This window comes from Psammomys obesus, unplaced genomic scaffold (genome assembly GCF_907164565.1).
Source record: "Psammomys obesus unplaced genomic scaffold, mPsaObe1.curated_primary_1811, whole genome shotgun sequence".
Classification (NCBI taxonomy): domain Eukaryota; kingdom Metazoa; phylum Chordata; class Mammalia; order Rodentia; family Muridae; genus Psammomys; species Psammomys obesus.
In genome coordinates, this window is record NW_026589980.1 from 93,806 (window position 1) to 118,504 (window position 24,699).

Here is a 24,699-nt window from a genome sequence, read left to right on the forward strand (position 1 = left end):
CAGGTCCTGCGATGCGGCCGACCAGGGAAGCTAGAGGGTGCGCAGCATGGGAAAATGGTCAACACACACCGTGTGCCTTGCCTGCCCATGCTTTGCCAGTAACGTGCTCTATCCAGAGCAGACACAGCTCACAGACACCTTCCCCTAGTTAAGACTTTTCTATTCATCTTGTCAAATTTCATGCAAGTTGGAGGTGAAGAGAGGGTGCTATACAAAGATCTCAGGTGAAAAAATCCAAGCTAGTTGCGGTATCATGTGATAAAATACTATTGAGTGGATTTGTCAAAAAACAAAACAAACAAACGAAAACCCTTGTTACTGGCCAGTGTGATGACGTGCCTGTAACTCCAGCAAGGTGAAGTCACTGTCTTGTCTCCGGTGGGGAGACCCATGAGAGTTTCTGGTTGGCTTTGGCTATACGGAGTACCTAGCTGCGGTTCTCATCGAGTTATCCTCTGACCTCCACACATACATCCATCATGTGTGTCTCACAAACACGCACATCTTAGACACAAAAGTGTATGCGATTTTTAATCATATACATTTTTAAAATGTAAAGATTCTTAAAGTTTCCAGACCCTCCCTGGGAATCGATAGGATATCAAACCTCACTGCTATAGGCCTGTCTCAATTTCTTTGTAGATATTGGGGGGAGGAGGGGACAACAATCCGGGATGTCTGTCTTTTAAGACAAGCTTGGCTATTTCCCAGTGGTGTGTGCTACTGCTGTAGCAGAGGTGCTCTGCAGATCTGAAAGAGAAAACAAGTTGAGTGAAGGACTCCGCCTGAGGCGAAGCCTCCCTCAGCAGGGTGAACCTTGCACCCGCTAGAACCCCCTGCAGAGCTCGGGGAAGGGGTGCAGCCCACCGGGGAGCTGGAGGGGGAAGCCACGTCCCCACAGCAGTCATTCCTGAGAGGTGTGCAGCAGCTGGGGACAGGTCTTACATTTCTCTGGGAGCCGCCACTAAAGCCTCACACCCCCAGCCTGCCTTCTGCAAACTCACACACTGCCTTTGTGGTAATCGGTACAAAGAAGGACGATAGAGGCTTATCTTACACTAAGGAGAAAGGCCTTTCAGGACTGTTCCACAGAAAGGTGGCCCAAGAAGGTGGGCCTTGTTCTTGTTTCCAGAACTTGGCAGCCAAGAGCAAACACTCTGGTACTCTGTCCATCTATCTTCATAAGGGACTCTGTGACTTTTTCTCCACAGAAGTTTCATGGTTTTTCTGTAGCAAGTCCCCGAGCTGTGACCTAGCAGTGGCTGCTGCAGGGAGAGAGTAAAGTGGCAGCAGCAACACAGACTCCCTGGGACATATCCTATGGGTTAATTTCCTCGTTGCTCTGACAAAGTTATGGGTTTATGAGGGCTCGCATCTCACCATGGCGGGAAAGACAGGGTGGCAGGAGCGTGGGTGGCGGTCACATTGCAGGAAGCAGAGAGGGGTGAGCACTGCTGCTCAGCTCGGGATCCCAACCCCGTAGAACGGGGCTGCCCATGTTTAGGTTGCTTCTTCCGCCCCAGTTAACCCAATAGAGACATGCCCAGATATGTGTTTCCTAGGTGATTCTAGATCGAGTTCACAGTGTTGTACCACACTCTTGCGCTTACCAGAGCTCCAGGGACTTCAGGGGTTTGTGCTCCATGGGGTCCCTTCTGTGAGTCACACTTAGCCCCAGCCGTGCCGAAGACTTCAGAAGGATGCTGGGACTACAGAAGGGGGAAGATACTGAAGGGAAGTTACTGCTTCGCCCTGGTTAGGAGACCACAGCTGCACTGCCTTCTCACGGGACTTGACAGCCATGTCAGAGAAGAGTATAGACAATCATGATAGCCCTAATGATTCACTGGGTCGAGAACCCAAGGCCAAACTTGGCCCTAGCTTCTCTGGGTCACTGGAAAAGCTGGCCAGCCTGAGCCACTGTGGTAAGAACTTCAAGAGCTACAGACATGGCTTCCATAACAGAACCCAGAAAAGAGGACCTTTTGTGTCTCCAAATGGCAGAGGCCTTCCATCTAATCCAAGGGGACCTCGGAAAGCACGGGAGGACCCGAGAGGTAGGGTGGATGTACCAAAAACGCAGGCAGGATCTCCTCACCACCCAGCCCCATGAACCCTGAACACCAGCAGATGGCTGCTGGGAGGTCTTTGTCCCAAAATGAGGCTGGCATTCCATCTATGGCAAATGCCTAGTCCCCTACAGAGCCATAAACCACAAAGCACTTCTGCCATAGTGACTTTTCTTGTGTCGAGATAGGGTCTTCCATGTCTGTGATAACAGGTTTATGCCATCATGCCTGGCTCTTCCTGCTGTAACAGGAGAAGATGATGGGCTCTAGGCAAAAGCACATCCGCACAGGAGCCCGATATCTGTCTGGTCTATGGAAAATGTTAGACGATGTGTCACTCTCAGGCCTCCACTCTAGGGTGCAGAGTTGAATGTGCCTCTGGGTGCTGAGGGTGGCAAGAGTGATGAACACAGGCAATGTTCAGAGAGCCAAGCGCAGTGGGAAGTCTTAGTGTCTTTAAAAACTCAGTTATGTTATATAAACATGGTTTTGTTTTAATCCCGGTGTGGCTATGGGGCTAATTCAGATTGTCCACAGCAGCAGACTATTTGCAGGCTCTGAGAGGGGCTCTTTGCCAGCAGCAGTTTAATTCTGAGGACTCTGGGGGCCCAGAGAGTGTTTGGGGGTTCCAAGAAAGACGAAGGCCGCTTGTGCTGCCCCCACACTGCTCCTGGTTGCTGCTGTCTCTGCACTTTGACAAGAAGAAAAACTTGAAGATATCCTGAAATGAAGATTGGACTTGCCCCAAGGACCCTAACCAGCAAGAAGTAGCAAAGTGGACTCTGTCCCTCTCCCCACAAACCTTCTTTCTCTCCTACCTGGTGTTGGTAGGGGTAAGGGGTGGAGAAGGGAAATAAAGGCATAAGAAATGTAAAGAAATCATTTTTTTTAAAGTACCCTCACAGCCAAGTGAGAGGCTCAGGGGTGGCACCAGTACAGGAAAGCCTTCTTGGGTCTGAAGATTGTGTTTACCCACGGGAAGACCCAGGCCGAGGAGGCTCTGTCTCAGAGCCCCCAGCAACAGGCTGTGACACCTGGAAGGTGTGATGCAGCAGGTAGCTGCACCCTCGGTTCTCCTCACACGTGGAGACGGCAGAGGACCAGCCGGTCCCCAGGCTTCAACTCACCAGCCTCACCTTCCAGCATGTTCCTTGAAGAAGCTACCTTGCTACCTGGCAGGTGCAGCCTTCCCTGGGAGCTTTCCTGCTGAATCCTCGGAAGGCTGGAGGACTCTCCATGCCACTGTGGGCTGCCTCTAACCTTGTAGCCGCACTGTTCTAGCCCACAAAGTCCCGCGCGCTGTTGCTTCCAGCGGCTCCTTAGCGCCACTGAAAACCACGCATGTGCAGATGCAGCAGTCTCCTGGCGGAAGCTTGGGTGTATCCTAGCACCTTGCCACTCTGCTCCATCCTGCCCGGAGGGCTCATGGTGGACACCCGAAGTGGTACTTTGGGAATTGTGTTGGGTGGAATCACGGCCTTGGCACGGCTGGTGCAAATGGGTGATTTTCCCTTGAAAGCCTGGCTTTTAGATGAAGTCCTCTGACAGCTGCAATGTGGGGAACAACAGTGAGCATGGAACACTTGATTCTAACGGTGCTCTTCACCCTCATCTCCATCTTCACGCTCATGGCTTCTCATACTCTTGGCTCACTCAGGATTTAGAGAGGAAGGAACAGTAAAGACAGTAATAAAGTCAAATTTTGCTTTTTTCAAATAGCAAAAGTTAAGACTTAAACAATCCAGGAGTCCAGAGCATCCTCGACCAGTCATCCTTGTTCCTGGCTACACGGGTGCCAGTCTGAGGGAAATGGTGACCTTCATACTGTCCTGACCACACTCTGCACTGCAGGGATCTTGTACCACAAAGGTCTGCTCTACTGGCCAGAAGCTGAGCTTCCTCACGCCCCCAAGTCTCTATGGCTACCGAAATCAAAGTGCTGAGTACAATGCTGGCCACTTAGAGTAGCAGCCCAATGGGCACTAGTTATCAAGGGAGGGGATCAGTTATCAAGTGCTGTGAAGAGAATAGGCAGGAGGCAGGGGGAGGTGGCCCAAGCCTTAAATCCCTTAAATCTGGGAGGCAGAGGCACATGGATCTCTGTGAGTTCAAGGCCAGCCTCATCTACATAGCAAGTTTCAGGGCAGACGAAGCTGCACAGAGGCAGACAGGTGGAGTGGGGGTGAGATGGGTGTCAAGCATGTGAAAAAGGGCAGGGAAGGAGGAGGAGGGCTGAGGCCAAAGCAGCAGTGCCTCCTCCTTCTCCCAGTGACCTCTGGCTTGTTTTCCCGAGGCAAAACCAGATGTGCCTAGTGAAATGCAGCCACTCCTAAGGGCAACACAGGACCAGCCTGAACATAGAGCTGCAAGGTGAGGATGCTCACCATGTGTCCACCTCGAGGGCCTAAACAGGAATATTTCTTCTTTGTCTTGAGCTGGCAAAGGGGCACTGGGGAGTACTTGCTCCAGTCAACAAACAAAACAGTAACAACAAAACCCCAAACCTTGAGTAGACAAACACCGAGGCTAAGCAGCCTGCTCTGTGCGGCACACCCACCCGGTGTTTCTAGCAGACTTAGCCTAGGAACACCCTGCTTCACATCCAGAGGTGACCTCAGGGTGCTGGTTTGGGGAGGACAGGGTGCTGTCCCACCTGGTAGCCACCTCAGCTCTCCAAACCTCATTCCAGAAACCGTGCTCACCTCACTCACAGGACTGGTGTCTCGCTGAGGGGATTTTTCAAAGAAAAGATGCCGTGGCAGAGGCGCTTGCTGGAGCCACATGGATGGAGACCTACACCTCCACCCTGACCTGGCAAATCCCTGGCCTCTGAGAAGACTTGGCCTGGGCCACCTCCTAGATCTGGCCAAAGGCCTTGCCTGCCCTTTTCCTGCAAATGCTTAGCTGGATGGGGGGCTTTTCTTGAGCGGGAAAACCATATACTGCACACCAAGGCTACATGCTGAGGTGGAGAGACGTGGGCCTGCATAATGCTGAGGCTCCTGGGCGCAGAATGCTGAGGCTCCTGGGCACAAAACCTCAGGTTTTCAGCACCTGCTGGAAGGAGTAGGTAGGTGGCTTGGTCAGAGGATGTGTGCTCATGGCACAGAGCAGCGGACTGCCCATTTAAAATGAGCAGGAGTCAGAGGCAAGGGGCCCTTCCATTGGGTAATTCTCCAACCTGAAGCCAAAGGCAGAACCTAGACACATCATCCATCCTAACCAACAGGCCTTCCACTGAGCCTGCAAGGCCAGGGTGCCCTGGAAGGAGCAGAGCTTCAATTCGCAATAAAAGGAAAAGGGGGAGAGGACCCATAGGCCTAGTTTTAGGAGGCCCTTTTATGAGAATGAAGTGGCTGTTAAGCCAGAGGACACCCATGAAGGACCTGGGGAAGGTTCTGGGAAACTACAGCTGCTGAGCTGGTGTGGGGACTATGATTCTACATGTCCAAGATGGGGACACTTAACAAGCTGTGGTACTTCTGCACAGTCAGCAGAAGGGTGGGTGCACCTGTCCTGTGGACAGGACGGGAGGACAGCACCTCTGCCTGCAGTAGGACTCTAGCGGCAAGGCTGATACAATACCTTTACCACTGAGGACAAGCAGGGTAGGAGCAGCAAGTGCTCTAGGCAAGCCCTGTTCTCCAGGACCTGGAGAACACATTCCTGCTGACTGCTATAGCTACAGGGAGCCAGCAGGCACTTGGATTCCCTGTGACAACCACATGAGGAGTGAAACTGAGGCACAGAGAAGAGGAAAGGTTTAACCATGCACACATTGTCTGCAGAATAGCTGGCCTGGACTCCAGGCCTCCCAACCCCCACCTCTTGTGCACTCCTCAGGAAACTGTATCTGGTACCACAGCGTACCAGGGTTCAGGGGTGGGGAGGGAATGCCAGGTTCCCTTCAGAGGAAGCATGTCTCACTATGGAGGAGCTGTGGTGAGACCACCTCTCTCTGATGCTCTGTGCAAAGGACGCTTAAGGCAGGTCTTGAGGGGTAGGGTCTCCTTGATTCTACTGCATGAGCCTTGGCAATGGTCCAGAATGGCCAATCCTGGGGGCTTCTGCAGCAGGCCAAGGTCCCAGCACCAAATGGCCTTCCTCATAGGCCACCTCCTATTTGTGCCAGGGATGCAGAGAGCTGGGGTGCTCCTTTCTCCCACCACCCCCACTCTCCCATTTTGGTAAAGCCCTCTGCCACAGGAATATGCGTGGGATGAACTCTCTCATGGCAATTCTTTCTCTGGGCAAAATGGACTTGAGGTAAGTGCCTCTCTGGCATGCTTTGCACTGGGAGGCACTGCTGCGCCTTGAGGGCCTTGTTTTGGGGGGATGTCGGCTTCAATCCTCTGTCACTGTCCACATTCTGGGCCTATAAGGCATCCTGTCAAGACAGCCTAGACTCTCTTCAGAGAGCCTCTCTCCACAATCAAGGAGACCCCAAAGCCTCATCCAGGCTACTACTCTTCAGGAGTACGGGGCCTTTGAGATGGTATAGAGTCCAGGAACCTTCACCATGTGATCCTTCTGGACCTCACGGCTCCCCAGATAGTATATGGATGTCTTCTGGGCAGCCATGGAGTCCTCCTTACACAATGCTGCACCCCCTTCCTTCCTGAGCCCTGTGCCTGTGGAAGAGACAATGGGGAGAACACTGAACAGACATGACTGCCTTCCTCACCCCACATCTAAGTGTGGTTAGGCAACATTTAGAACTAACCAGACTGGCCAGCCCTGAATCCTGTACTACTCACCTGCCTGCTCTGCCTGGTCTCTTCCCCCCCAGGGCAAAGGACTGGGTTGGGGGCCCTTGTCCTCAGGGGACTTATGGAAATGTCTGGAGGTCCTTTTGGTTACCACAACTGGGATGCAGGTACTGGTATTCCAGAGGGGAATTGATGGGCTAGCGGCCAGGGACCTGCAAGCATCCAGGGCCCAGGGCCCACTGCAAGAAGTCATCAGGCCCCGACTGTCTGCAAGGCCTGCTGCGATGGTGGAGCATCACATACAGCTTGCTGCTGTCTCCATTGCTTCTTTGTGGGTATCAGTCTCATGAGCCCCAGGGAGCGGACAGCTTGCCCCCAAAGCATTGCTGCCAGTTTTTCCTCCCTCACCCCTGTACAGGTGGCAGACTCAGAAGGCCGCTCTTTGCCATCACAGGGAATGAGACACATCTCCTACTTCCTGTCCCTTTGTGGTGCCAGGGGCCATCAGCCTTCCTGCAGAACTCAGTCACCCCAGACCACTGCCCAGGCCACTGCCGAGGACCACAGGCTCAGAGGTAAAAACATAACAGTGGGAGCAGAAGGAAGTTTATCAGCTGGAAAAGTGGCCAGGGACAAACCCTCTCTGTCCCTGCTGAGCAGTGTGGACAGGCTTTTGTCTCCAGGAGGACTGGAGGAGAGGGGAGTTTCCCACTCAGCTATCAGTACTTGCCCTCTGATAGAATACAACCCCACCCTCAGGCTGGTGGGTAACAGAAGGCTTCCTGTCTGTTTTCAGGCTCTTCTGCTCCAGGGATTCCCAAGTGAAATTGCTCTACACACTGCTTCCTTCTCAGACACCCTGACCGTCCACTCTCTTCTCTCCTGAAACTCTGCTGCCTGGCTCAAAGTCAACCAAAGCAGCTTGGGACATGACACCATCCCTGCCTGACATCTCCAGCCCTTGAATTTAATTTCCAGCAGTTGGCTTCATCTTTGCACCCTGTACTCTGCTGGCTAGACTGCTGTGTGTTAATGCTTTCCTAGATGAAAACACACCACCAGGATACTGGCTTGCAGGGGAGCTTGACCTGAACTGGGACAGACCTCCAAAACTGCATCCTCTTTCCACTACGCCTGCTGCCCTGAGACTGTATGCCAGGTCTCTCTAGCTGGGTCACATACTCCTCCAGGACCGTTCTGTCTCCAGTTCCTCCGGAAAGTGGCTCTGCAGGGAAGAGCAGAGGAGACACATGTCCTGTTTCCCCTCTCCTCAGGGACACCGGGGCCCACCACTCCTGTGAGAGTTCTCCACACAGCTCAGCAGGGACAGAGGGGGTTTGTCCCTGGCCACTTTTCCAGAGCCAGTCACCTTCCTACCACTCCCACTGTTATTTTTTACCTCTGAGCCTGTGGTCCTTGGCAGTGGCCTCTAATATCAGGGGTGACGGATGGCCCTCGCACCACAGTACTCTGCAGGTCCCTCCTTTGTGGGCTGACGTGCTCAGACTCTGGCTCAGTGTGGGCCTGGGAACCTAAGGGGCTCTCTTTGTGTCCCATACCAATGATTTTGTGTACTTACTGGCATGGAAGGGAGCAGAGGCATGGATGTGGCTGAAGCGCCGCCCTGAAGAGGTCAGGTACCAGTGCTGGATGGCAGGCTGGGGGTCGTACTCTGCCACTGCCATGCCATTCACTGCTGTCATCATGAGTGTGTTGAGCACCTCATTGGACAGCTTGGTCCTCTCATCGGTCCTGATCCTGTTCATGGCCTTGAACCCCCGTGCACAGCAGGAAGTGGAGATGGGCACACTGACCACCACAGCCATGAGCTTGCTCAGCAGCGGGAATCGGCAGTGCTGAGTCAGGGCATTCTTACACAGCTCGGAGAATGGAAGGTTCTGGGTAGCTGCTTTCAAGCCCAGCCACTCCTTCAGCAGCGCTTCCTCACTGTACCCCACAGGGAGGGAAAGCTTAAAATACCTGGCGAGGCTTAGAATGTCATCGTTCCCAAAGCAGGCCAGTTCAGTCCCACTGGGCCAGGCCTTGGTGTCTAATGCCTCCATGCTCTTGAGCTGTGCGGGGCGGTCTGCATCAAACCTCTGCCGGAGGAACTTTACCCCAGTCAGGATCATTCTCTCCCTGGCTGCCTGGAACTGCTGCTCGGCCTTCTCCACTCTGTCCAGGAAGATGCCATGGAACTGCCCATCCTGGAAGCCAGCACTGAACTCCTCTTCTTTAGGCCCCGCCTGTTGGCGGAGGCTCTCCAGTGCCACATAAGCGCGCACCAGGGCAGAATTCAGCTCCGTGACCAGCACAAGCTCCTTCTGGCATACCTCAGACAGAGGCTTGTAGATGTTCAGAAAATCCAAGAGGAAGTGGCAGAACTTGATGAGATGGAGGCCCTTCGCCTGCCTCAGCATGCCTTTGGCCCTCTGACCAATCTGGCCCCCGGCCTCCACCACGCTCTGGAGGTGCCTAGCCAGGGCAGGCCAGCTCACGATGAACACGTTCAGAGTGCGCCTTTTGCTGGCCACCCACCTGAAGGTGTTCAAGTCCTTCAGGCGGAGGATTTCCTGCTCCAGTGGGGCTGCAACAGCCTGCAGCTCGCCGAGCCTCCTGTTTGAGGACTGGTAAAACTTGAAGACGGTCCGGAGGTGCCGGTCGCACTTCCTCACTAGATCGATGCTCCCACAGGCGTCCACCACAGCCACGTGCAGCCGGTGGGCCACACTGTGCAGAGGCAGCAGCTGAGGGATGATCTCCTGGAACTTTTCCACGAGGCCTCCCTTGCAGCTCAGTATGGCAGACCCATCGACACCCAGGCCCACCACCCAGCCGGGCTTCCGGAAAGGGATGTCCAGCTCATCCAGGGCGGCAACGATGGTCTCTAAGTAGCCATCTGCTGTCTCGCTGGAGAGAGGGGCCAGGGAGATGAACGACTCCTTCACTTCCGTCTGCTTCAAGTAGCGCATGTATATCCCCACGCTGGCCTGGCTGGAGGAGTCCGAGCAGCTGTCCAAGAGCAGGCTCACGCACGGCGAGCTCCGGATGTCTCCCAGGATCTCCTTCTTCAGCGTCTCGGAGATGTACTTGATGAACTGGGTGCATGCGGTGCGATTCCGGTACTTGCCTAACAGTGTGGTGCCAGTGCTCTGCAGGAGTCGCAAGACCTTCTCGAAGTCATTCAGAGGCCTGGAGTGGTAGGCAATGGAGTAGGCAGCTTTGAAGAAGGGTTCCATGTTGGCCATGAGGTGGCTGGAAACCTCTGGGGTGAGGGCAGGCTGAGGGCTGTCATCTCTCATCTCCACAGTGTTGACACAGAGCTTGTGGGCCTTACTGACCTCGTGGTATTTTAAAGTTTCCACTTTAAAAGGCCCCGTGTAACCTTGGACCAAGCGGGATGACTTGTCGTGGAGAGTTGGTCTTTCTTTGCAAACAGAGCAGAACAGTTTGGTCTCCTTGGAGTCCATTACTAGCCAGGGGAACTGCCCAAACCATGACCTCTGAATGGAACGGGGCCTGTACGTCCTCTTGATGCTCCCAGGTCCATCCGTTTCTTCACACATGCTGGGAGGGCAGTGGGAGCTACGTGTCTCCGCAGAGGCTGGGTGAGGGATGGACTTTGTAGCTGAGGCCTGGGTTTGGATGTCGGCTTCTCTCACTGCCACCATCTTCTTTTTCCCTTTGGAGAAATTAAATTACGCTTAGTTTTGCTGTCCCGAGCTCTGTGGCCTACCAGCTAAGACACCTGCATCAAGTAAGAGCCCCTTGTGCAAAGCAGAGAAGCTGAACATGATCTCTCCTTCTAGAGATTGCTGCCTCTACGAGCCCTTCCCAGCATTACTAGTGAAGGTCTCCCTGGCTCCCTGAAGAAGAGGCAGACCCTTGCTTCTTCTTTCACTGGCTTCCCTGCCTGCTCACTCTGATACCCCAGGACTATGAGCCAGCAGATGCTGATGAACTTAATCAACCACCGTGGCCACAGACATTAGCGGATAAACAGGCAACTTTAATCTTCTCGTGAAGCTTCAGGAACAAGTGAGGCTAACTCCAAGCGCCTTCATTTCCTCATGAGTCTTAGAAAGGAGGCTAAGACTCAAGAGTGGCCACTGGCCAGCGAGTTAGAACTGTGTAAGAGATGTAGTCCTTACAGGCCACAGAGTTGTCACTGCTCCCCAGGAGGAAAGGAGAGGAGAGGAGCATCCAGAGAGTCAGGGCCTTGTCCAAGCCTCCCATTTGCCTCCCCACACCAGCTCTGCCACAATTCCATCAGCACTTCTGCTCAGTGGAGGACTTACTTTCTTCTGTCCTGTCCCAGTGGCCTAGACTGTTCTATACCCTCAGGTATGGCTACTTCCTCATTCACCTTGGTCTACCTGTGGCCTCATAACACAAGAGGTCCAGGGTAAGCATGGCTAAACTCAGGTTGCATGGCTCTGCATAGCTACATGTGTCTAGTCTTGTGCCATCTAGAACTTGATGAAGCTAGACTCACCCAGGGAGCGAATTTTCCCTGATGTTAGCCCATTAGGGCCCTTGATCCAGGGTGCAGCTCTCCGTTCCAGTTTTGTGATCAAGTCTGGTTTGGCAGCAGAAGGCTCTGTTGCAGAAATGAAGAGTCATACTATCACTAAGCTGGCAGAGCACATAGCCTACCACAAGCTAGACCCGGCCCTGCAATGTGCAGATGTGACTGGGTTCTGTCCTTGGCAAAGGCCAGTTCGTGGGACAGGCTTAGAGATACTCATCTGAATGCCAAAGCAGGGGCCAGGAAGGCTGTAATTCTTAGCCAGGATGGACTACTTCTATGGCCAGCCATGGGAACCAAGAGCCAGTGAGATGCTTCCGGAAAGAATGGGCTGGGAGTGGGCAGTAGGACAGAGAATAAAACAAAGGAGAAAGATGCAGGGATGCAAGAACCTGAAGCTGCCATCAACAACTGGCTATGCTCGAGCCCCACCCCATGTCATCTCAGCTGGCCTTTGCCCAGGGCCAGCTGACACATCTGAATGAAAAAAAGCCTCTGAAGTATCTACCATCTGTAAGGGAGCCTGAAATGTGATCAGAAGAGTTACGCACTACTCTTTACTTCACCCAAAGGCGTGCAGAAAAGTTCTTCCTTATTTAATGTAAAATCCGTTACTATCTCCTTTCGTGCTTTTGTGTGTTTGTGAAGGTGTGCAAACAAGGGCCAGCAAGGTGGTTCCGAGGGTAAAGGTGCCACTACGCTTGATGACCTGAGTTCAAATTCCCCAGGAACCATATGGTGACAGGAGAGAAAATACTCCCAAAAGTTGTTCTCTGATCTGTATGTATATGCCATGGCATGCATGTGCCTTGACAAACACACACACACACACACACACACACACACACACACACACACACACACTGTTTAAAACACATAGAAGGAACGAGTAGTGCTGAGTGCTTCTGGGAGGAACTGAAGGAATGTTTATCTTTTGTGTCACTTGAATATTCATATGCACAGCATGGATAATTGTGTGTGTGCGTGTTTAAAAACTACGTAGGTAAATGACTACCGGGTGGCAGACTGAACAGGTGTCCTTCTTGAAATGGCCTTAAAAGGAGAGTGAAGAAATAACTAAAGACACAAGTCTGGAGAAACCCTGTGCTGGACACACCAGGAAACAGAAGCTTCGGTAGAGCTGCACCACAAGGGAAGGCGAGGTGGTCTGCAGCGCAGAACCCAGACCAGTTCTGGTGGGCCAGACTGGGGTAGGGTGTCAGGGAGTCATGAACAGAGCACACGCATGACCAGTGCTCGCTCAGAAAGCTAAAAGGCCCTTGCGGCTCTCCAAGGAAACAGCACCATCTCAGAGGAAAGAGAAGAGAGGTTAAAAACACAGGAAAAAAGTCTTCCAAAAGAAACTCCATTCACTGGTTTTCACTCACGGCTCAGGGGTACACTGCTAGACACTAGGCACCCTGTGGGGGGAGGGGGAGGCTTCTACCTTCTGCACCATTGACAGAGAGTGGTGGTGGAGTTGTGTGTGTCTGTGTGTAGAGCTCAAACTGTCCTCCCTTCCCCTCCAAACAACAATGGATACTGACTTTTTAGTCTCTTCTATGACACACTCAAGTTACAGCTGGCCCTTAGAGTATCACCTACCCTTAAATGATCCCAGCCACAGTTTCCTAACGGCTTTTAAGGCTTTGTTTCTATTTATTATTACTAGTTATTGTTATTATTTTTGTTGTTGTTGCTACATAGGGTCTCTCTATGTAGCCCTGGCTCTCCTGGAATTCTATGCAGAAGAGGTCGGCCTCGAACTAATGGGATGAACCTGCCTCTGCTCAGATTAAAGGTGTGTGCTACCACACCCAGCAAGGTTTTGCTTTTAAATAGAAATAAAAATAATAGTTTAAGAAAAACCTCCTATATGAAAACAAGCAGGGGGAAGTACTAGAAGATCTAGAGACACCGAAAGAGAGCAACACAGAACTTCAAAACAGGCACTAAGAATCAATAGTGAGGGGTAGCGACAGTGCTCAGCTCTTAAGATCACTTTCATAACTAGGCACTGAGGCGCACTCCTGGAATCCCAGCGCTTGGGAGGAAGAGGCACGTGGATCTCTGTGAGTTCCAGGCCAGCGTTTTAAGTGAGTCCAGGCCAGCGTACACAGAGATACCCTGTGTCAGCAAAAGAAGAAATCACTAAAGATCGCTTCCTGCTCTTCTAGAGGACCACGTTCAGGGTCCAGTACCCACAGTGGTGGCTCACAACCACCCCTAAGTCCAGCTCTGGGAGGTATGACCCTCTTCTGAACTCCGTGGGCACCGCTACACACGTGGCAGACATGCACAGCAACACACACACAAGAAAGGTTTTCTTTTTTCATGTGTGTGGGTGTGGTTTATCTACATGTATGTCTGTGCGCCACGTGTGTACCTGATGTCCTCAGAGGCCTGGACTAGAGGCACAGAAGAGTGAGCCCTGGGGGAGCTGGGAGTCAGACCCAGCTCCTCTGGAAGAGCAGCCTGTGTTCTTAATCCTGGCCTTTCCCTTTGGCCCCCAAATTAATATTCTAAAAATAAAGAACTTCAAGAAAGAGAATTAACACTGACAATAAGAAAGGTAGGATGGCGCTGCAGGAAGGAAGAAACAGGGCTCAAACACAATAGCAGACCCAGATATTTTAAAACAAAACAAAACAAAAATAACAAAAACAATTGTTGGGAAATAAAATGAAGACATCTATCTGAAAGTTGTAAAAAAAAAATAAAAAATAAAAAAGCAGAAAAATGATGATAAGAAACAGAGCCCAAGTCTAGAAAAGTATCTGACAAACAAAAGAGGTTTGAGGGAAAAAAAAGAGAAATCACTGAGGAAATGGCAGGACGTTGTCTCCAGCTACAAAGCTGGGGAGGGGAGCCACAGAGCAAACAGTACCAAGGCCCACTGAAGGCATGTTGTGAAAGACTTTAGTACACTGGATGAGCTTTTCAAAAGTAATGATTCCTTTCAATTATGCACGTGTCTGTGTTGGATATGTGGGTGTGAGTGAGCAGGTGGCAGGTGCCATAGGCTGGAGTTACAGGAAGCTGTGGGTGCTGGGAACGAACCTTGAATCCTCTGCAAGAGCAGTTCATGCTCTGAACTGCTGAGCCACCTTTCAGACTCTACCGGGACAGACTTTAAAAGCTCTCAGGGGAGAAATAATTCATGTGTTCAAAGACTTAGGAATAAGAAGAGTGTTCAATTTCTCAGCAGCACCAGTCAAAACCAAACAGACCAATGCTTCCAGCGCTGCCAAGGACATGGTTTCCCTCTGGAATCCCACACTCATCACGTCATCACTCAGTTGTGTGGATACTATGAAGGTAACTGCAAGTCTGCAGTGTCTTTTTTTTTTTTTAAGCTTTTGTGTATAACACTTGTTAGGAAGATACTAGGAGATGTGTCCACTGAAGTGTCCACTGAAATGTCCACAAAAGGGACCAATTCAGGAAGCAGGAAGGTGACAAAGTGACAAAGGAGCTACGTGGCAGGCCAAGAGGAAAGTGCTCAGATAAAGACTGAAGTCAACAGGCTTCAGGAGGTTTGACCACAGGGAAAGACATCAGAGGAATTTCTTAATTCCACTGAAGAATTTGAGAAGAATCAGAGAGGGTACAGAAAAAAAAATACCCAAATAAAAAATATGAAAAAATTCCACTTCCAGGATGAGAAAATTCTACAGTGAAGGACACAGATCAATGCAGCACTCAGCAGTAAATAATACACAAGCACAAGCAGGCCGATGGCTTACATCAATGCAACCATTGAAGCGTGCTATACCTGTTCTGAGAGGATGGAGGGAGAGAAGTGGACCTGGCTGGCGTAAGAGACCATGTCTTCATCCTCCACAGTAGGAATCACTAGGGAACATCTAAAATTAAACCAGGGAGAGCAATGAACACACGCAACAGGGGGCTTGGGTCTGACTATCTACCCTTAGGCTGAAGTCATCCAGCATGCGGCACCAGGGCCAGGAAGATGGCTCAGCAGATAAAGTACCTGCCATCAAGCGTGGTGACCTGGGTTCAATTCCTGGGACCTATGCAGTGGAATAAGAGAACCGAATTCCCACACGTTGTCCTCTGGCAGGTACACACCCACATCCAGGCACACATATACAATAACTTCTAAACAAGTAAAATATAATTCGAAAGGAGTTGAAATGGAGTTGTGTGGCCTCTAACAGCGCAACAAGGCCCCTACTAGAGCCACAAATTAAAACCACAACAACCCAGTGCTAGAAATGGGTTTCTTCTTTTGGAGCTGGCCAGTGAGGTACCACAGAGCCCCAACCATTACAGGACATTGCTGGCATCTGATTACCCTCCTGAACATGACAGCGAGACCCTACTGATGGAGACATCACATACTCGAGCCACAGAACATGGAGAAGTCACACTAGTACTGACCGGAAGCTTCATCCCTCTGGGTTAGCACTCATACTGCTGGACGGTACTACTAGGGGAAAAAGTAAGCACCAGTTTCACCCACATGTGAACCCTGCACGCCACAATAACGACTGGCCTGGCAAGACACGCCCACTGGTACAACACGGGCGTAACCAACCCTTTCTGATTAGATTTAACAGTAGTTCCGTAAGACAGGATCCACACGGGACACCATTACTGAGGCCAGGAACCTGTGGCGAGGCAGGGAGATCTCCGTGAGTTCAAGACCAGCCTGGTCTTGAACAGAGTGGGTTCCAGGACATCCAGGACTATAAAGATAAACCCTGTTTCAAAAACCCAGAAAAAAAAAACAAAAAAAGACTGTTTCAGAGGCACCTGAAGTAAATGGCCTAACTGCGTAGCACATGGTACCTTCTTAAAGTGACAATCTGAGGTTAAGGGGCTGGGGAAGCTGGCAGAGAGCTTGTCCAGCGCGCACAAACTGCTGGTTCAACCCCCAGCACAACAGAAGCCTGCTGTGGTGGTGCATGCCTATATTCTTAGCACCCAGGAGGTGAGGCAGGAGGATTAGAAGTTCAGTCATCTTCAACTACAAAGTGAATTTGAGGCCAGGCTGGAACGCATGGACTCTGTCTCAAACAACCAAAACAACCAAACCAGACCAAAAGAAAACAAAAAGCTAGGTCTGCCTGTATGCTTCTGTTACTGACAAATATCCATCCCTACTCCCTCCCCACCCCTTTTCTTTCTTTCGCAGAGTCTCAGGCTAGCCTTTCAAGCCCTTGGTCCATCTGCCTCAGCCTCCAGAATCCCAGGGTTACAGGCCTGCACGACCATGCCCAGTGATAAATTTTAGTTTCTTAAATGTCAGTTGGCTTTCTAGATTGGGGGAGGGGGCAGAAGCCAGAAACCTCATCAAACATGATCAAAGTGTGAAACCAGAATGCAAAACATAGAAGTGAAGGAACATCGGCTGCTCTGCAGCGTGGCGAACAAGGTAATTCTAAATGAGTGAATGCAAAATGAAATGGGAAACACCGAAACAGGCTGTGGGTGGAAGTCAGACGCAGAGCACACCAAGTGTGCACCACGCCCTGGGTTCCATCCCTAGAGCCATGAAGACTCGAGGAGCATCAAGCCCTCTTCTCTGTGAGAAGATGAGCGTTCCTCTGTAGTCTCAGCACTGTTGGCACAGCCAGGTGCGCATGACAGGCGAGTACATGTGACAGGGGACTGCTTGTGACAGGTGAGTGCGCGTGACAGGTAAGAGCGTGTGACAGGTGAGCAGCTACAACCAGAAGTCCACACCTGCTGTAAAGCTCTGAGCTCTCCAGCTGCTAAATGGATGGAAATTAATATTTAACTTGATTGCATCAAACCGAGATGCCTGTTTGAAAACAGGTCAAGGATGTAGCTCAGTGGTTGTGCTGGCTACTTTTATGTCATCTTGACACAAGCTAGAGGTATCAGAGATGAGAGAGAGCCTTGGCTGAGAAGCCACAGGCAAGCCTGTAGGCATTTTCCTAACTAATGTTTCATGGAGGGGGAGGGCATCACATTGTGGGTGGTGCCTTTCCCAGGCTAGTGGTCTTGCAGTCTGCAAAGAAAGCAGGCTGAGCAAGCCAGTAAGCAGCACCCCTCCATGGCCTCTGCATCGGCTCCTGCCTCCAGGTTCCTGCTCTGTTTGAGCTCCTGTCCTGACTTCATTTGATAATGAACTGTGATATGGAAGCATAAGCCAAATAAACTCCTTCTTGCCAAGCTGCTTTGGTCACAGCATCTCATCACAGCATGAGAAACCCTAAGGCCACCACAGTCTTAGTTAGGGTCACTGCTGCTGTGATGAGATACCATGATCACCCCAACCCTTACAAAAGCAAACATTTCATTAGGGCTGGCTCACAGTTCAGAGGGTTAGTCCACTACCGTCGTGGTGGGAAGCATGGTGGCATGCAGGCAGACACGGTTCCAAAGAGGTGTCTGAAAGTTCTACAGCTGGACCAACTGGCAGCGGGAAGAGAGTGACACTGGCCCTGGCTTGAGCATGTGAAACCTCAAAGCCTACACTCAGTGACACACTTCTTCCAACATGGCCACAACTATCTCAACAAAGTGACACCTCCTCATAGCTCCACTCCCTCTGAGCCCATGGGGGCTATTTTCAGCCAAACCACCGCTGTGATAAAGCAACTGCCTAGAATGAGTGGGGCCTTCATTTCTAGCCTTAGCAGTACAAACCAAAATTAAAGCCAGATTCAGGAATAACAAATCCTGAAATAATATTTCCCCATTTTAACTCTATAATTATCTTTCCCATTATAAACTCTGAGAAGAAGCAGTGTGTATGGGGGTGAACAGTGAACAACAGGGAAGGTGTGAAAGCGACAAACCAACTATCAGCTACCTGCTGGGGGGCGGGGAAGAGTACAAAGATTTAAAGACTGGAATCTTACACTGCTTGAACTTTTAAATGACCTTCTCTCATGCATGGCGCCATTATTTTAATACCATCATGATGAACACAAATGTGTCAGCTCAAAAAAAGAGAGTCCAACCAGTAACAAACATACAAAATCAGGATTTTATCTGAGTCCAAAGTACACTCAGTAGACAAAACAGTAGGATTCACTTTGGACATTTCCCATATAAATTACTACAATCTGGGGGCTGTTCTCATATGGAAAATATTACTGCCTATTTGCAGAATATCATATCAAACACACAGAAGACTCTCAACATAGGACAGTGCCTGGCAGACATTCAGACCACAGCAAAAGCAAACGCTGTTACTTCCAGATACAAGAATTGAGCTGGGCACAGTGGCACATGCCTGTAATCCCAGCACTCAGAGGCAGAGGCAAGGGGATCACTGACTTTGAGGCCCAGGGTCTACAAAGCGAGTCCAGGGCAGCCAAGGCTATACAAAGAAACCCTGTCTCAAAAACAAGCAAACAACAACAACAACAAAAGAGAATTGAGAAAAAAAAATCTTACCAAAACCAAACCATGAAGCATGAAGCACTCTTATGTATGCAGATCATACTACTTTGAGATTAAGATATAAGGAACAGGCTTAAAAAATTAAAAGATAATGCAAAAATCTGAAAGCAAACTGTTTTGATACTGCAGGCTACTTTAAAGAGAAGAAAAGCCAACTGTTTAATGTGTGTAATTATTTTGTTTGTCTGATATAAGGTCTTACTCTGTAACCCTGGCTGGTCTGAAACTCTGTATGCAGCATGGCCTCAGACTCACAGTGAGCCTCCTGCCTCAGCTTCCTGTCCAGCTTACACACAACTTTGACACATGAATCTCTCCTGGGTCTTGCTGCCTAGCTGTATAGTTGTGGTGCTAATGTTTGGAAAGCATAGCACATTCACAGGCGCTCAGACCTGGGGACAAGCACAAGTCCTCCGTCTCCATAAGATACTGATTACTCTTATTGTAGAGGATTGTTTTAGCAATTCTGGGTTTCTTGTTATTCCATATGAAGTTGAGAATTTTTCTTTCAAGGTCTGCAAAGAATTGTGTTGGTAATTTGATGGGAATTGCATTGAATCTGTAGATTGCTTTTGGTAAGATGGCCATTTTTACTATGTTAATCCTGCCAAGCAATGAGCATGGGAGATCTTTCCATCTTCTGATAGCTTCTTCTAATTCTTTCTTCAGAGACTTGACATTTTTTTCATACAAGTTTTTGACTTGCTTGGTTAGGGTTACACCAAGGTACATTATGTCATTTGTGGCTATTGTGAAGGGTGTTGTTTCCCTAATTTCTTTCTCAGGACATTTGCTCAACCATGTTTGTAGCAGCTTTATTTGTAATAGCCAGAAGCTGGAAACAACCCAGATGCCCCTCAACTGAAAAATGGATACAGAAATTATGGTACATCTACACAATGGAATACTACTCAGCAATGAACAAGGAAATCATGAAATTTGCAGGTAAACGGTGGGAACTGGAAAGGATCATCCTGAGTGAGCTATCCCAGAAGCTGAAAGACACACACGGTATATACTCACTCATATAGACATGTAATATAGGATAAACCTACTAAAATCTGTCCATCTAAAGAAACTAATCTAGACGGAGGACTCTGGCTAAAATGTTCAATCCCCATCCTGAAAGGCAAAGAGGATGGACATTAGAAGAAGAAAAAAACAGGAAACAAGTTAGGAGCCTCCCACAGAGGGCCTCTGAAAGGCTCTGCCCTGCAGACTATCAAAGCAGATGCTGAGACTTATGGCCAAACTTTGGGCAGAGTGCAGGGAATCTTATGAAAGAAGGGGAAAATAGTAAGATCTGGAGAGGATAGGAACTCCACAAGGAGAGCAACAGAACCAAAAAATTTGAACACAGGGGTCTTTCCTGAGACTCATACTCCAACCAAGTACCATGCATGGAGATAACCTAGAACCCCTGCACAGATGTAGTCCATGGCAGTTCAGTGTCCAAGTGGGTTACATAGTAATGGGAACAGGGACTGCTTCTGACATGAACTGATTGGCCTGCTCTTTGATCACCTCCCCGAGGGGGAAGCAGCCTTACCAGGCCACAGAGGAAGATAATGCAGCCACTCCTGATGAGACCTAACAAACTAGGATCAGAATGAAGAAACCCTCCCCTATCAGTGGACTTGGGGAGAGGCATTCGTGGAGAAGGGGGGATTGGGAGGGGAGGAGGGGGGGAACCACAGGGGGGATACAAAGTAAATAAAGTGTGATTAAAAGTAAAATTAAATTTAAATTAAAAAAAAGATACTGATTACTCACGTAACTTCTGAAATGCCATTTAAGCACTACAAACAAATGGATGGGTGCACTGCAATGGCAAAGCATTTACCTAGCACACACAGGGTTCTGGATTCAAACCTCAGTACCACACACACACGAATAATCAAGGAGTTATGAATAATAACAGAAACAAGTATACAGGAGAAGAATATTAGAAAGTGGAGCTGGAGAGACAGCTCAGTGGTTAAGAGTACAGTCTGATGTTCCAGAGAACCCAGGTTTGATTCCCAGCACTCACAACCCTCTGTAACTTCAGCTCCAGGGGGTGTGGTAGCGTCTTCTGGTCTCCACCAGTACTGCAAGCACATGGTCACAGACACACATGTAGACAAAACACTCATACACACTTTAAAAAGAAAAAAAGAAAAGAGGAGGGGGGAATGTCAGAAAGTAATCCAGAGTATAGTTGTAGTGTAAACAAAGGGCCATGGCGATCAACAGAGCCATAAGGTTCTATATTTTCCATTCTAGAGAGGTTATTCCACAAGCAGAAGTTAGGAGAGGTGCTGTTGCAGTTCCTGTGTGTACACAGTGGCCCCCTCTGCCAACTAGTGAAAACATCAAACCCCAGCTTTAGAATACAACAGCTGTTTCCCTGTCTGATGTTGCAGAGCAGGCTGCGGTGTCTGCAACAAAGACACAAAGTGAAGAAGGAGAAACAGATACAGGACAGGTCTGTATAGTAGCTCTGCTTCTGCAAACCTCTCCAAGGCCTAGGCCTGCTGGCTTTCATGCCACTGTGTTAGCACCTGGAAAGAAGGAATAGCCTCAGGCTATTTGGATAGGGTGGGAACCCAGAGAGGCCCATTTGTCTTCAGGCTCTGCTCATGATGTTCCCATCCTCTGTCCTGCTCTTCCTCCATTTCGAGGAACCTGGATTTGTGTCCCTTGTAACAATCCTCTGAAGACTTCTTGACTCCTCTCTCCCACACCCTGACTTCTCTGCCCTACTTCAGTAGCCCCATAGTACTCTCTACCAGAACCCTCTTATGGAACTCAGATGTTTTGCAGCTTCATTCAAAGGCCTGCTGATGCCACGAGTCCACAAGTCCCTAAAAGGCCCTGAGCATACAGCATATAGCGCACCTTCGATGAATGGGAGCAAAGGATGGATGGATGGATGGATGGATGGATGGATGGATGGATGGATGGATGGACAGAAAAATGAATGAAGAGGTGATACAGTGCACTGACCCAAAGCAGGCAGTGTTCTTGGGGACAGAAGACAAGCTCAATCTCTGCCCATAAGGAAAGGACAAAAGCGGGAGAAGGCCACAGCTGCTCTGAGGTCCCAGAGCCCATGACGGTGAAGTATAAAAGCCCACGGGAAGCTTTACCCAGGGAGGTCAGCAGCTCATAGTTCATCTGCATCACGTCTCTGTAGAGCTCCTTCTGCTCCTTGTCCAGCAGGCCCCATTCCTCTCGAGTGAAATACACTGCCACATCCTCAAACAGAGCAGGGAGCTCCCCGGACATTCTGGAATCCTTCATCTGTGCCTTGTCAGGAAGCTGCAACACAGAGTAGCCTACTCAGCCCACTGCTAGAGTGAGACACAAAGCTGTGTACAGCCTTCTGAGGACATCTTTCTCCTGGGAAGCCAACCAAGAGGTTCAGGAATTAATTCACCACTGAAACTCATCAAATCTATGAGCCCCAGATAGTGGGTAAGTAAAACTGGTTCAGTCAGATCCATGGACCTTCAAGAAAGAGAAAAACTCACAGGGAGAACAGCACCTCTGATGGTACGCTGTCACCTGGAGTCCCACAGTCACCCTACACCCACCGTGGCTATAGAGGAGACTGCCTGCCACCAGGATCCCCCAACAGGATGTGAAGGAAATAGCAGTTAAAAAGAACTAAAGATGCTCATGACGAGGGAGGGCTTTACCATGCCACACTCCTGAGGTGCTGAAGGTCAAACCTGTTATTACCTCCTCCCACTAAAAACTATAAGCAGAACATGAAGAGAAGCTTTGCTCTTCCTCTGGATCTTAAAAAAACTCGAGCACTAGTGGAAGGCTCCCTACGATGTTTTCCTTAGGAACATCTGAGTTAGCCACTGACCCCGACCACCAGTCATTTACTTGCTAGTTGTGAGGTGAAGAAAACTGGAGTCAAAGATTCCAATGAGCCGTTTCCTTAGCTACCAACTCTCCAGGAAATTAGGCAAACATGGAATAAACACAAGGTGAGCATTATCTTCTACTGGGGCCCAGCAGACCAAGTGGAAAGAAAGTGCCAGGCTGGTGACCAGGACTCTGGGCAGAGATCAGCACCGGCCACAGCAGCTTGTGGATTCTGGACTCCAGGAAGCCACTTCTTCCCGAGTCACGGTTTTCTTTCTACATGGTGAACCAAACAACCCCCGCTCTACTAACTCTGGGTAACCTCAGACAGCTCATCACCTATGAAAAGTCCGTGACACTAAAAGTTAGAGATACTGGAGAGCACAGCATGGTCTACACAGTTTGTGATGGTGGGCTGTTTCTGGAGTTTAGTGGCTGCTCTGAATTCAACTAAAGATCATTGTTTCTTCGGTAAGTCAGGATGCTCTGTACCACAAGTCACGCTTTGCCCCAGTTGAATGACTTAATACTTCTAAAGCATTTAAAGCAGTACCCAGTGATTTAAAAATTGTGAGCCAGGGCTGCAGAGATGGCTCAGTGGTTAAGGGCACTGGCTGCTCTTCCAGAGGACCCTAGTTCAGCTCCCAGCACCCATGTGGCAGCTCCCAATATTTAGGACTCCAGCTCCAGGGCATCTGATACCCCCTTCTGGCTTCCACAGGTACTGCACACATGTGACGCACTAACATACACAGGCAGACACTCATATACATAAAATAAATAAAATATCAAAAAGTATAAAAGCAAAAATACTAATAAAAAAAGTATAAAAGCACATGTGCTCCGGCGACCCTATGATGTCAGGGCTGAGTACTGCTACAATTCTCTTTTCCGTCATCATCTTGCAATTTATGTCACTTTCACTCTGGAACCCTCTCTAAGGCACAACAATCAATAAACACATTACCTGGCTGCAGAATTCAATAGCATCTTTACACAGCATGTTGCAATTTGAGGGACTGAGGATGTCACTGCCAGTTTTTTTTTTTTTTTTTTTTTTTTTTGCCTCAAATCTGCCATGCAGTCTAGATACAACGCAGGGAAGGCTCCACTCCCTGTAGGGTCCTCTAGTTCAGCTCTTGGGCTGGTCAGGAGCTCAGCTATGCCATCAACGTCTCCCAGAGGCCCTGCGGGGTAGAACGTGGGATAGACTGTACTGAAGAGGTGCTGGGGGCTGGCCGGGATACCTTCCAAACTCTCCCTCAGACTCTGAAGGTGAGCTGCCCAGATAGGGTCTCTGGTGGCCAGTGAACGGACACAGAATATGTGGGCCTTGCTCTTGGCGTGGTATTTGAGAGTCTCCACCTTGAATGGTCCTGTGCAGCCTTCTACGAATGGTGACTGTTTGTCCCTGATGACTGGGTATTCTCAGCAGACAGCACAGAACAGAGCTGTCTGTTCCTCGTTCATGGTCAACCACAGAAACCACGTAAGCCACGACTCCTGAACAGAGCGGAGCTTTGGGGGCTCCCTGTTTTCTCCTGTCCAGTCTCCCTTGACGGCGCCTCTCTCTGCACTAACGTGGGCAAGGCAGGCTTTCTTTCGTGGTGACAGGTACCGTCCTTCCTCTCTGGCAGAATCCTGCATATTTACTTCTTCCATGTAGCTCGTGTGGGTTTTCCCTTTCGAGGAAAGACAAAGTGAAATTTGAAATCCTCTGGTCTAAAAGCCAACAAGTATACAAAAGGTGGGAGGACACATGGGTCCAAAATGACAGCCCTTCCTCTCGGCTTACCCTGAAGAACGCTGTAATCGAGTTCTCGACTCTCACTCGTCTCAGACTCCTCATACACATCTTGCTTAACCCAGAAAGAAACCAAACGCATGTGCTTTAAGCAAATGTTTCCTATCAAAGACTTAACAGGTAGAAACACCGGATCCAATGGCCACTGCTGCACTTCGAGCAAGGCCGCCTCGGGCACTGGCCCTGGCCTAGGTTCAGAGCTTCGGATAAACGCCGAAGGCACGGAAACATGGGGCTTAGAGAGCCCAAAGAAGCAGACTGCAACTCTGACTTTGTAGGAACCTCCTTCTTGGGGGGTGGGGGCTGGCAGAGCGGCCTCTGCAT

At 49.8% G+C, this 24,699-nt stretch overlaps 1 protein-coding gene across 1 annotated transcript; it reads right to left on the reverse strand.

The window, feature by feature from the left end:
* Positions 1–5,470: 5,470 nt before the first annotated feature.
* Positions 5,471–23,574, reverse strand: Znf862 (zinc finger protein 862). The gene is made up of 5 exons (XM_055605518.1): positions 23,539–23,574; positions 21,842–22,013; positions 11,274–11,378; positions 8,358–10,460; positions 5,471–6,700 (listed from the first exon to the last, which is right to left on the reverse strand). The coding sequence occupies exons 1-5, from the start codon at positions 23,572–23,574 to the stop codon at positions 6,540–6,542; spliced, it is 2,577 nt and encodes an 858-aa protein (XP_055461493.1). The 3' UTR covers positions 5,471–6,539.
* Between the last annotated feature and the right edge of the window lie 1,125 nt (positions 23,575–24,699).

Excerpts from the sequence above, each read along its gene's own strand:
- Znf862 (XM_055605518.1), bottom strand. The coding sequence starts at position 23,574 with ATGCTGTGTAAAGATGCTATTGAATTCTGCAGCCAG. Across the intron at positions 22,014-23,538 it reads CTATTGAATTCTGCAGCCAG|CTTCCTGACAAGGCACAGAT; the intron begins GTAATGTGTTTA and ends TCTGTGTTGCAG. Across the intron at positions 10,461-11,273 it reads AGGGAAAATTCGCTCCCTGG|GGAAAAAGAAGATGGTGGCA; the intron begins GTGAGTCTAGCT and ends ATTTCTCCAAAG.